Source organism: Solanum tuberosum, unplaced genomic scaffold, assembly GCF_000226075.1.
Source record: "Solanum tuberosum cultivar DM 1-3 516 R44 unplaced genomic scaffold, SolTub_3.0 scf00339, whole genome shotgun sequence".
NCBI lineage: Eukaryota > Viridiplantae > Streptophyta > Magnoliopsida > Solanales > Solanaceae > Solanum > Solanum tuberosum.
The window spans coordinates 46691-60848 of NW_006239260.1; the positions used below are offsets into that span (position 1 = coordinate 46691).

General features: G+C 27.8%; 1 protein-coding gene and 1 pseudogene across 1 annotated transcript in view; both read right to left on the reverse strand.

The window, feature by feature from the left end:
• LOC102600424 (selenium-binding protein 2-like) overlaps window positions 1-739 on the reverse strand; it is a 4965-nt gene extending 4226 nt beyond the window's left edge. Inside the window, exon 1 of the mRNA XM_006360859.2 lies at window positions 390-739. Within this exon, the coding sequence (XP_006360921.1) occupies window positions 390-534 (145 nt within the window). The 5' untranslated portion in view covers window positions 535-739. The remainder of the gene's footprint in view (window positions 1-389) is intronic.
• Window positions 740-9692: 8953 nt separating this feature from the next.
• LOC107063328 (toll/interleukin-1 receptor-like protein) overlaps window positions 9693-14158 on the reverse strand; it is a 10101-nt pseudogene continuing 5635 nt past the window's right edge.

Below are 14158 nucleotides of genomic sequence, written 5' to 3' on the forward strand. Positions count from 1 at the left end.
CCCCCCCTCCCCCAATCCAAAGGGAATCAGAAAACCACTTGATACACTCAAGATTTCCCTTTGGCCCTCTAAAGACAGAATTTTTACAATGAATTTCCATAGCAAAGTTTATCGCTTCCTCTCTTCCCCACCCCCAAGGCCACAAAGGACAGAAGAAGCAGAAAAACAAAGGAAAAACCATACTTGATGAGCAAAATTGGAGATAAAGATTTCATTTTTCTACTAGTTTTACTTCACAAACATAAAACAGACAAGAAAAAACCATACTCGATGAGCAAAATCAGAGACAAAGATTTCATTTTTCAACTAATTTTACTTCACAAACATAACACATACAAAGAAAAAAGCCTCAATTTCAAGAATCTTACACAAAAATTAGAAATTTTTACCAGTATATATGCAGGTGACATAAATTAAAGATTCTTTAGGACCATCCATGGCTGCAAGTGGAGAAGCATAACCAGGTCCTTTTTTGCAACACCCATTAACCGCCGCCGCCTTCCCGTTCTGCAGCACCTCCATATCCGTCGCCATTTTCTCGCCGGAAAATGTGAAATTTCAGATCAGAAATAGGCAAAAAGTACTAAAAATACTATAAAAAAAAAAACACCCTTTTTCAGTTTTTGGCATGTAACAAGGATATATATAGATATATGGAAACCAAACACCTTGTGTGAATTATCAGAATTTTAAAGACTTGTTTACTCTGTTTATGGCTTTATTATCATGCAGTATTTTGTTTATGTCTGTATATAGACTAAATAATATTCTAAATACATACTGTATTTGGCATAATAAATTACTTACCTATTTAGAATATTTCATTTAGATACTCGAATTAATTTTTTTTTAAATTAAACACTTTGATTCCTAATACTAACACATTTCAATTACATATACTAGAACTTTATTTATATATGTTTTTATTCATTTATTATATAGTTAACTTAACACCATAAAATATGTTATATTTTTAAACATATGAATTCATCTCAATAAGTCGTAAATTTGAGATATTTTTTATCTGAATTGATATGTATAATTAAAGAAGATGAATAAAAACACAAGCATTTTCTTTCTTTCTAGATTTAAATAGGAAATATCTAATTAAAATATTTTATTAGAAATTGTTGTGGTGTTCAATTGAAAACATGATTTAAATGGAATATTCTAACAAATTTAAGAAATTATTTATATATTTGGCTTTTGTATTTACATTAAAATTTTATTATAATATATATATAAATAATTTATTCATAACTCAATAAGATTGATGAACTCAAAATTTTAATTCTGTTCGATAAAAATATTGAATACTTGTCTAGGTGAAATGAATATCGTATCAAAATAATGTTTATTTTCAAAGGATTGATTAAAAAATTCAGGATATTGATATCCTTTGATATGTTCTGTAGCAACATAATCATTTTCTTAAAAGTTTATATATATGTATGTATATAAAAATAAAAATAAAAATAAAAAGAAAAGGTGTTGGATGGACCTTAGCGTAAATTCCATTTTTTTCAGAGTTAGATCACATATTTTTAAAATTATAATTTGAGAAATTATCTGTAAATATCATTTGAATGATTTGATACTATAATTTTTTCTCTTTAGCACTTTTTCAAATTTGATACTGTAATTTTCTCTCTTACACTTTTTAAAAATATATTAAACAGATCGATTTGCCAATACAATGTTTGATAATTTATAAAATAATCATTCAATTAATAATTAATTTTTCGTATTTACTCTCGTCATTCAAAACCTTCATACATTTGCCATCGCTTTAGTGCATTGCGTGATGTAAAAGTTTATTCTCACTCGATATTGTATTAAATTGTACTCATTTATTATAAATACGTTTTAAATTAATGTGAGAATATATATCAATTATAATTAAGTTAAAAGAATATGTAAAAATATGTGTCATGTATTATCGAATTGGTATAAATATAAGATGTCAATTTCTTTTATCACACATGTATATCCTACTTCCAGAGCAATAATATTTAAAATAATACCTAGTTAGATAATCAGGGAGGGTGGACTGAGGGAGAGTATATATGGGAGAAGATAGCATAAGAAGTACGAGTTTGATAAAAAATTATAATTTTAATTTAAAACTTATCAACTTTAAATTATGTATTTGTTTATTTTTTAAAAACAATTCGATCTACTTATTTGATTTGATTTTTTTTTTTAATATTTAGTGTTGGAGATCTTCAGATGACCTCTTTGTCCATATCTTGACAACTCACGAATATATCATAAAAATAAAGCTATCTATATCTATATGTGTCAAATAATTAATAAATATGATGATAAGGTTAGTGATTAATTAATTGATGTGATTATCTTAATCATTTATAGTTTATCGAGACATTTTTCATTTATGGTAGTATTTGAAGAGTATTAAACAATTGAGTTGACTATTTATTATGATATCTTTAAAATCTCCCATGTTTATTTAATCTGTCCATGTTTAACGTTGCTCTTTTTTTTTAAAAAAAAAAGTAACAAATAAAATAATTATTTTACTATATCACTCTTAAGTCTTAATCATTATAAGTTATTTAAATGTTGAAAAATAAAAATGATTAGTACTTAATAATAAGGATAGTTAATATAAATATAAAAATAAATTATTTCTTGATTTTTTATGCTGGACAAAGTAAAAGTGGACATCTACTTTTAATATAGTAGACAAGTAAAAAATATATGAAAAAAGTAATATATTGTAAGGAAAGTTTGCTTTTAAAAAAACTCGTTTTATATTAATAACAATTTAATAATATTTACAAAAAAATGTCCATAACTAGGGTAAAAAGCTTAACTATACAAGTTAAGTACCTTAATTACCACTATATAGCAATTTTTTTTTCCGCCTATATAACAATATTTTTTTTTCAAAGTTGTGTTTTACTATTAAAAAAAGGTAAAAAAGTAAAAAAAAAAACGATTGTTTAATGGCCCACGATTTTCCAATATTTCTCAAATCTTTTACCTTCCATGATTTGCTCAAATTGGTTATAAATATTTTCTCCTATCACCAAAAGGTTTCTTAACAAAAATAGAACTCTCTTTCTGTTCATTTTTGGTCCACTTCAATCATGGATACCAACAATTATTCAATCCTAATTCACCATAAAGGACGTTGGAACGCATCGGGTATTAGTGATAATTCAATATTTGATTGGTAATTCTTTTTTAATTCTTTTTTGTAATTGAAAAGTTGATGGTTACGTTGTGAGTACCATGATTGGTATTTGATTTTGTATTACAATGAACAAAATAACGTTGCAAATCTATTGAAAACTTGATGGTTCATTGTGAGTACTATGAGTCGTTTATTTATTTAATTAATGGTGTAATATATGTTGTTTATGTTATAAACCAGTTTCGTGTTCATATTTCTTTTATTAATTCTTTGATTTTTTTAGGGTTATGATAATCGGAATACAAATATATTTAGTGATAATATATGTTTTGATAATTGTTTTAGGTGAAAAGTGAACGTTTTTTTAATTATCAAATGTTGGACTGCATGTTAAGTTGTGTACTACTGATTTTCTTTGTGTCATTTGGAATTGGTTTTCTTGGTACTAATGATGGTAAACATGTTGATTACCTGTTGGTACATGGTGTATATGGTGTAAACAATAGATTTAAAATTGTGTTTTAGCTATTATGAGTCGTTTATTTATTTTATTAATGGTGTAATATATGTTGTTGTTATTCACCAAATCCATGTTCATATATTTTTTTATTAATTCTTTGGGTTTTTTTTTTTATGATTTTGACAATCGGAGTACAAATATATTTGTATTACTAAAATTCTTGATGTCATTCGGAATTGGTTTTCTTGGTACTACTGATGGTGAACATGTTGATTAACTGTTGGTACATAACTATGGTGTATATGGTGTAAGTAAACACCATATTTAAAATTGTGTTTTAGCTATTATGAGTCGTTTATTTATTTAATTAATGGTGTAATATATGTTTTTGTTATTCACCAAATTCGTGTTCATATATTTTTTAATTAATTCATTTTTTTTTGGTAGGATTTTTACAATCGAAATACAAATATATTTAGTGATAATATATGTTTTGGTAATTAATTTGGTGAAAATGTTGACTGCATGTTTATTGTATTACTGATTTTCTTGGTGTAATTTTGAATTGGTTTTCTTGGTACTACTGATGGTGAACATGTTGATTACATGTTGGTACTACTGCTGGCCACCAGGTAACAACCGAAAGAAGAGATTCAACGAAGAAAAATACAAGAGTGGTAAAGTCACTTGTAGTAAATGTGGTACATCAGGGCATAACAAAAAGACGTGCCCAAAGATTGCAAATCAGAAAAAATAATGATGTATTAATTTGAACTTTTTTTGTTGGTGTTATGTAAAACTTCTGAAATTTTTTATGAATGATAAGTGTAGTTTTATCCAACTTTTGTTTATTCTTGATAAGTGTATTCATATTATTATTGATGCAATTAACCTGTCTCTGGTATTGTAATGTTTGGCTTAAATTTTGGTATTAAATACCAACCTGAAATCTTGAAAATAAATAACAGGATGTAACCAAAAATAATACACAATGTTAATTTGAAAATTTTGGTATAATGTTTGAGAAATACCAAAAGTTTTAACCATCAATAATGATTATCTTATTATAATTGCTAACACGTACAATTTTGGTGTAATTGTGGTGAAATAATCACAAATTGTGGTGTATATAATGGCTGATATTTTGGTATTGCCTACACACCTGAAAGATTGAATACGAAAATTTAATAGTTTTATTTGAATTGATATACACAATTGGTTTACTTTTGGTGGAGTAAGCACAAAAATTTGTAGAAATGTTTAAGTATATATTGGCTGTCAATGAAGCCCCACAAGTAAACTAGCACTTAAAATAAGTGAATTTTCAATCTTAATCACTGAAAGTGGAATTTCTGTAAATACAATAAAGATCAATTCTAAGGTCACACATATTTCCACAATCTGAAATTAAAAAAATAGGACCATATCTTACTTTTCCCAGCAACCAAACAGATAAGGGAAAAAGAACACAATAAACTTAACGAAAAGGCAAAATACAAGAAAGTATGAACTTCCCTCACTAACACACTGATTTCGAGAAACCAAAAGCAAAAAAGTGACGAAAAACTGAAAGTAAAAAAATCACATGAAAACTCACAAAATCATCGAAACATATCCAAAATGCAACTAAGATACCATCCAAATGTAAAACAAGGGAATAAAATCCATAAAGAAATACATTATGGGCGTACTATCAACACCCATTACTTGTTTATTAAGTCGAGGGCTCTTGCGTGGAGTCTTATCCATCGGTGGGGGAATATAATTCTGATCGGAAAAGAACTATAGTGATTTTGGTTGTAAAAAATAAGGACTTGAAAAAGTGGAAGGTTACAATTTTGTTCTTGAAACGTAATACAAAGAAAGATATATGGAGATTGAAATCTGAAAAGTAGAAGATGAATGGTTTTTACTTGGAAACAATGAATCACCTAGGTAAGAACACCAATTTTATTGAAAACATAAAAGGTTTTATAAAAAAAGGAAGCAAATAAATTGATCCCAATAAAACAATCATTAACTCATGGAAAGTAAATGTATCATTTACATGAAAATGTATATAACCGGGACTATTTAGGAGAGATAAAATTGAAAATTATTAAATACCCTAATTATGCTCCACATGAAAAGGCACATAATTAAAAACCATAAAAAGATAAACCGCATAGAAAGAGAAAATCGGAAAAAAAATACATTAAAATAAAAATTAATAATTATTTTGTTATCTATGTAATTTAAAAACTCTTTATGTAATTATATATAAATATATTGATTTTAAGTTAATTAAAAGTCTTAAAGTGTATATTTTTGTAATTTTAAGTAATTATTTTATTTAAGTAATAAGCTTTTAAGAACACCTACAATAAGTATTAAAAATTTAAGTAAAAAATCTCTAATAAAATATCCATTTTCATGTATCTAAGTAAAATATACTGATAAATTTATGAGATTATCGATGTATTATGGCAAATTATTATCGTAGATAACGTACAATATGATGTAGATATATAACAAACTTTATCGATGAAGCTGTTTGCATTAATGGACCTAGAGAGTAGCAAGAATACCATGTTATGAATTTAACTGCAATATTTTATATTTAAATGAAAACGACAGTTTTAACTTTAAAGAATTAGTTTTCCTGGAAAAATGTTGGATTAATATATTTATTTGGAATTTGTTGAGTAGTATTTGTCATTGAGTACTCAAAAGGCACCCAAAGCATCAAGCCATCAACTAATGATTTAATTTAATCTTCTTTTGTCATATAATATGTATGTATTTATTTATTCAATTTTATATAAATTTAAGTATCTATTTATGTACGTCCAAAGTTAGTAGGCCTTAAATATCAATTAATGTCAAATTAAAAAGCACGTTTATGTATTAGGTATTTATTTAACCTCTATGTGGATTCACTTTGTGCCATACATCAAAATTGCGTTGAATATATAGTCTTAAGATTGTTAACAGAAGTATCTTGAATGAAAATTGGATAATTGTTTTAAAGTTTGTTGACTAGAGTATTAGTCAAAGAATTCTAAGATATCCTAGAATTAATTTATTGACAAACTTTGCCAAAAAAATGAAGAATTGTTTAACTTAAAATAATTAAATGAAAATGAATTTTAATTAAATAGCGTCATGTCCTAGAAATTAAAGATAGATACTACTCCTTAGTTGTTGATAAATATTTGTTAACTTTTAGTGGAATTTCCACTAATGGACTGAAATAGCTGACCAAAGAGAAGGACCCTTATTTTCTATGCACAAAACCTAAATTGGGAAAAATACATTTGCATTTTAATCGTTACAATACTCTTCTCCATTTTGAATATATAGTCTTAAGATTGTTAACAGAAGTATCTTGAATGAAAATTGGATAATTGTTTTAAAGTTTGTTGACTAGAGTATTAGTCAAAGAATTCTAAGATATCCTAGAATTAATTTATTGACAAACTTTGCCAAAAAAATGAAGAATTGTTTAACTTAAAAAAATTAAGTGAAAATGAATTTTAATTAAATAACGTCATGTCCTAGAAATTAAAGATAGATACTACTCCTTAGTTGTTGATAAATATTTGTTAACTTTTAGTGGAATTTCCACTAATGGACTGAAATAGCTGACCAAAGAGAAGGACCCTTATTTTCTATGCACAAAACCTAAATTGGGAAAAATACATTTGCATTTTAATCGTTACAATACTCTTCTCCATTATATTCAGTATAATTGCGTTATTATTATATTCGATTTTAATATGCTTAAATGGAAGCAAATATCTATTGAAATAACTTCTCTACTTATATAAAAATAGAAGTAAAATTGCATACACAGTTAGACACCAATTTTCTCAAAGTCTGCTTGTAAAATTTTAAAGGGATTAAGATGGAGTATTACAATTTTGAACTTTGAGGAGTAATAACAATATTCCTTTACTTTTTTTCTTTTCATTTTTTCTTTTGGGATTTTCCATCATGTGTTAGGTATCCACATTAGAGTTCGACTAAATTTAAATTTGTGTCGAAAAGTCCCATATTTAGGGGTAAAACGCTCCCTAACAAAGACACTCCAGTCATACCCAAAAAACACAAACCCAAAATCTCTGATTAAAAATAAATAAGTACCTACCCCTCCACTATAACTCTTATCGATAATCTTCCTTTACTTTTAAGGAGCAAGAAACGTGACAATCTAGAACAAGAAAGACTGAGCAACTTTATCCATATCTTGACTAGTTCCTTACTTGTACGGATGTAGTTCTATTATTAAACTATATGAAATATTTGTGAGTATAATTTCAGATTCGATACACAAATCATAACAAATCGTTATAATTTTATGTTATACTCAACATAACATAATTTTGATACCGTAATTTTGACCAGCTTTTTAAGTGAGTTGTTTCCGCTCGCAACTTCTACATATCCACCAAAGTCTAAACACAACTTCAACTTCTAAATTTTTCAATTCTTTTAACTAAGGTTTAGTGCAGTTCAAGAAACTAGCAGTATACAAATGGAAAAAGTTGATTACATAAATCAAACAAAATTTGATAACTATATTCACTATACATATTCAATTCTTTTAACTAAGGTTTAGTGCAGTTCAAGAAACTAGCAGTATACAAATGGAAAAAGTTGATTACATAAATCAAACAAAATTTGATAACTATATTCACTATACATATTCAATTCTTTTAACTAAGGTTTAGTGCAGTTCAAGAAACTAGCAGTATACAAATGGAAAAAAGTTGATTCAGTCATCACTCATTCCCAAGCTTTATCCAAAGGAAAACTATCAGAACTTTGCTCTTTTATGCCTTGCTGAAGTTTTTCTGGAAATGGGGAACACCAATAGTCGTCCACGACTGCCACCAAACATCATTTTTCTTCTTCTTTTTCTTTTTGTCTTCTTTTCTTTTACATTTTTTGCCGGGAAAGATGTAACATTGCCATGTTGGTCTAAATATAACAGATGTACTCCTATCTTCTTTACTATACCTTTGCCAGTGCCATCCTCTACTGTTATCAGTTCCCTGCCTTTGATCTCCAGGCCTTCAAAAGGTGTATCATTTGAGTAAGGGAAGTAATATACACATGATACTTCTCCCTCACTGTCAGGTATATCAATATCCCAACTAAACAGAGAAGCTGAACGCTTTATATGGGCAACAGTAACAACCAAGCGTTGAAGATGGATGTGTACATTGCATAAGTGGCAAACAAACCAGAGAACCATTCCTAAGAACTTATACTCCTCATTATGTACTGTGGGCATAGTCAAACAAATAGATTGAGCTGTTACTTTATTGCTGAACCAATCTGGAATCTCATTGCTTTTGAGAAAAATTTGTAATGACGGCTTCATTTACTAACTTTATTTCCTTGTAGAACATCACGGACTTCTTGAGGGTTGAACAATCTACTCCGTTTACCTGAGTCTCGAGGTGATTCCAAGCGAACAATTTCTCTTCCCATATCCCGCACTAGATCATGCATCACCAAATAACGGCAATCCCTTTGGAGTAAGTTCCTTTGGATTAAGGTCAAAATTGCACTTTCAGAATAAAAACCACACGCATTTAATGTTTTGGTCACTTCATCCTCATAACATCCATGGAAGGCGCATGTGATATCAAGGAAAACACTTTGAGTATTGTCATCAAGTCCATCAAAGCTTATCTGGAGAATCTTTTGAATATCACAATGAGGAATTGCTCTTAGTTTTTTGAACTCATGTCTCCATTCTTCTATGGATCTCCCTTGCAAATGTGACCCTAATGTCACAAGAGCTAATGGTAACCCACCTGAATATTTTATTATGTCTTGTGCCAGCTCATCATATTCTCGTGGTGGAGAAAAACTGTTGAAAGCATGATGAGAAAAAAATTGCTGAGCTTCGTTGTCATGTAAAAGTTTGGCCTGGTATATCTCAGTTGTTGTAAGCCCATACAACAAATGCTCGTCTCGGGTTGTAATAATTATTACACTACTAGAGCCAAACCAACTTCTTTCTCTTGTTAAAGATTCTAATTGGCTTCTATGATCCATGTCATCAAGAACAATTAGAACCTATTGAGACCCAAGTCTTGCTTTGATGAGATTAACACCTTCAGCAACACTATCAACTTCAAATTCCTTAGCTTTGAGGATTTGATCAAGTAGTTTCTTTTGAAGTTTGACTAGACCCAATTCTTCAATTTTTGATCTAACGTCTGAAAGGAAGCAACTACCATCAAACTGCTGAAATATTCGATTGTAGATAGCTTTTGCCAGAGTTGTTTTTCCAATTCCACCAACGCCACATATACCAACCATGTGCACTTCATGCTCACATCCACTTTGCAGTAACAACTCTATATGTTGGATAGAAGAATCTAATCCAATTGGGTAATGAGCAACATCTAGAGGTGTCTGATTGACCTCTTGTAGAACTTGTTTTATAATACTTCCAATAAATTTTGATTCATGCCTACAATTTTATAGCAACAACAAAAGTTAAAAGTAAAAAAAGCAAAACAATACTTTGATATTTGAAAATATTTGATGAACAAAACAAAATCAATAGCCAACAGATAACAGGGACTCGAGGTTAGAGAACATAATTTATTTATACATATTGATATTTTTATGCTATTAGTAAATGCTAACTACATTTAAAAGGTTAATTGCTGTTATTTTACCAGATTATCGACGATTGGGCCCTGAGTTTTAAGAAATATTGAAAGACTTTGCAATGTTTCAAAACTAACCAACTTATAAGCTTAAGCAAATTCTTAAATTCAAAATTCTATAATTAAATTAAGAAGTTTTACCCATCAGCAATATTTCGCAAATCCCATCCAGATAAATTCGCAGCTTCAGTCAGTGCTGCTTTCCAATTCTCCACTCTTTGAACTCCAAATGATCGTTCCTTGTGTTTTGCCAAAGCTTCGCCAAAGGACCCAGTTTGCTTTCGCACTTGAGAAGGATCAACATCATAGAAAATAGGCAAAACTACCTGCTTTAACCTCTCTCTGCAATCGAGAATTTTATCGAGTTCATTAAGACACCAACTAGACGAAGCATAATTTTTGGAGAAAACAACAATGGCAACCTTGATTGTTCAATTGCTTTGTCAAGTTTGTTTGAAATGACGTCTCCTTTTCTCAATTCCTCATCATCTATGAAAGTATTAACTCCGACTTGACATAATCGGAAATAAAGATGACCAGTGAAGTTTTTACGAGTATCTTCACCTCTAAAACTGAGAAACACATCATAAGAGAAGTTAGAAGAAGTAGAAGATGATTCTCCTTGAGTATTCATGGATGAAACCAATAAATTAAAGCTCACTTATGCAAGATACCTCCCAAGTCCTATGAAATTTAGTTGTTTACTCTCACCCTTGGTTCATTTTAATTTGTCCAGTATAACGATATACATTCATTAACAATAAATAAATAACAATATTACGATTACACACAAAGTGAATAATTTATTGAATTGGACCGTTTCTATATCTTTGTGATTAATTTATTGCAGAACAAATATAGTATTGCAACAAATTTTACAACTTCTGGCCTTTCCTCTTCTTCTTTATTAAAAATAAAAAAAAATACAACAAATATGTCATGATGTTCCACTATGCCTTTATTAAGATTATCATATTTTGGTATTTTACACGCTATTTGCCTCATCTTTCACTTTTATTCCTTTTTAATATGTTCTTTTAATCTAGGTTACTCAGATTCTTCGAAAATGTTGCTATATTCGTATCAGATCCTTCAAAAATAAGAATTTTTTTTTTTTTTTGTTTGATTTGATTTTCCACTTATTGTTCGTACCACATTGGAACCTGATTAAATTTAGATTTGCATCGGAAAGTTCCACATTGAAGGTAAAACGCTCTCTAAAAAAAGGGAGTTTATACCAAAGGAAACTCAAACCCGAGAGTCTGATTAAGGATGAAGGAGTACTTGCTACTGCGTCCTTGTTGATCCCAAGTAAGAAATTTAATTTGCTATTGGGACGTTCGTTCATTTTAATTTGTCCAGTATGATGACACATATTCATTAGCAATAAATAAAATGATAATATTTGGATAACACAGAGTGCGTAATCTAATACTTCCTCTGTCCTATTAGTTGATCACTTTTCATTTTGTATGATGCTTAAAAAATCATAAATACAAAGATAATTTTATTAATTCACCCTTTCAAAAAATATTTTGGAATTTTATAAGCAAATATGAACACTTTTAAAAAAAATTAATTATTAGGATAATATAGAAAATATTAATATAAGATAATTATTTTTAATATAATGATTAACTAATATGAGAGGAAGAGAGTACTTAATTCTATTTTCAAACAAATTCCTAATTGATTCTTTGCAATTAATTTAGGGAAAATGCATGAGTACCCCCCAGCCTATGTCCGAAACCCCTGAGACACACCTAACCTTTACTAAGGTCCTATTACCCCTGAACTTATTTTTTTATTAATTTTCTACCCCTTTTTGGCCTACGTGGCACTATCCTTGAAAAAAATGTCAACACGCATTGGGCCCACAAGATAGTGCCACGTAGGCTGAAAAGGGGTAAAAAATTATATATAAAATAAGTTCAGGGGGGTAATAGGACCTTAGTAAAGGTTAGGTGTGTCTCGGGAATTTTGGGTATAGGCTGGGGGTACTTATGCATTTTCCCATTAATTTATTACATAAACAAATATATTGCTTACTTAACGTATCATAAATCTACACGCTATTTACCTCCTCTTTCTTCTCCCTTCACTTTTTTTTTCTCCTTTTTGAATATTTTCTTATAATATAAGTTCTTCTTTTTGAATATTTTCTTATAATATAAGTTCTTCTTTTTGAATATTTTCTTATAATATAAGTTCTTCTTTTTGAATATTTTCTTATAATATAAGTTCTTCTTTTTGAATATTTTCTTATAATATAAGTTCTTCTTTTTGAATATTTTCTTATAATATAAGTTCTTCTTTTTGAATATTTTCTTATAATATAAGTTCTTCTTTTTGAATATTTTCTTATAATATAAGTTCTTCTTTTTGAATATTTTCTTATAATATAAGTTCTTCTTTTTGAATATTTTCTTATAATATAAGTTCTTCTTTTTGAATATTTTCTTATAATATAAGTTCTTCTTTTTGAATATTTTCTTATAATATAAGTTCTTCTTTTTGAATATTTTCTTATAATATAAGTTCTTCTTTTTGAATATTTTCTTATAATATAAGTTCTTCTTTTTGAATATTTTCTTATAATATAAGTTCTTCTTTTTGAATATTTTCTTATAATATAAGTTCTTCTTTTTGAATATTTTCTTATAATATAAGTTCTTCTTTTTGAATATTTTCTTATAATATAAGTTCTTCTTTTTGAATATTTTCTTATAATATAAGTTCTTCTTTTTGAATATTTTCTTATAATATAAGTTCTTCTTTTTGAATATTTTCTTATAATATAAGTTCTTCTTTTTGAATATTTTCTTATAATATAAGTTCTTCTTTTTGAATATTTTCTTATAATATAAGTTCTTCTTTTTGAATATTTTCTTATAATATAAGTTCTTCTTTTTGAATATTTTCTTATAATATAAGTTCTTCTTTTTGAATATTTTCTTATAATATAAGTTCTTCTTTTTGAATATTTTCTTATAATATAAGTTCTTCTTTTTGAATATTTTCTTATAATATAAGTTCTTCTTTTTGAATAGTCTAACCAGTAGTTGACTTAGAGACATTCTTTGGTTATCTTCTATAGAGATTTTACGTAATTGAGATCAACAAGTTGGTATTTGGTCATGAAAATCAAATTAATATTATTTGGAATTATTTAACATCTCAAGAACTAGTCAAAATTGAAAACTCTCAAATTTGCCGCTAAATGCACCTAAATCGTTGTTCAATGCAGTACGTACGCTGCACGAAGTGGGATCATTTCTTTTTAACTGATTAACAAGTATTCAAAGCAAGGACATAAATCTCAATTCACAAAGTATATACTTTTTTCGTCCCTTTTAAATACTTGTTAAATTTTGACTTGACATATGGTATGTCACATACCCTATTAAGATAAAATAATTGGTAAAATGAGTTAATCATTTTATCTCTATTAAATGATAGAATCTTAAACATATTTACTCATTACATTTTTCAAAGACATTAATTTAATGTTAATAAATTAAGGGTATAGTCGGAAGAAAATAATTGTTCTTCCTTGATTTGTCCAAAAAAAAAAAAACAAGTAAAAAGGGAAATCAAATTAGAAAATATTTGTCATTCTGGGTGTGTTTGGTTTGAAGGAAAATGTTTTCCTGGAAAACAAATAGACTTTGGACTTATTTCTCATGTTTGGTTAGTGAATAGAAAATATTTTTCGGAAAAGATTTTTGTGTGTTTGATTTATGAATGAAAAATATTTTTGAGAAAATATCTTTTATTTTTAGTAGGGAGTAGAAAATAATTTTTGAATTGAAACTGAAAATATTTTTTAAAAATAAACTTAATTTTTTTGGGGGGAGGGTGGGG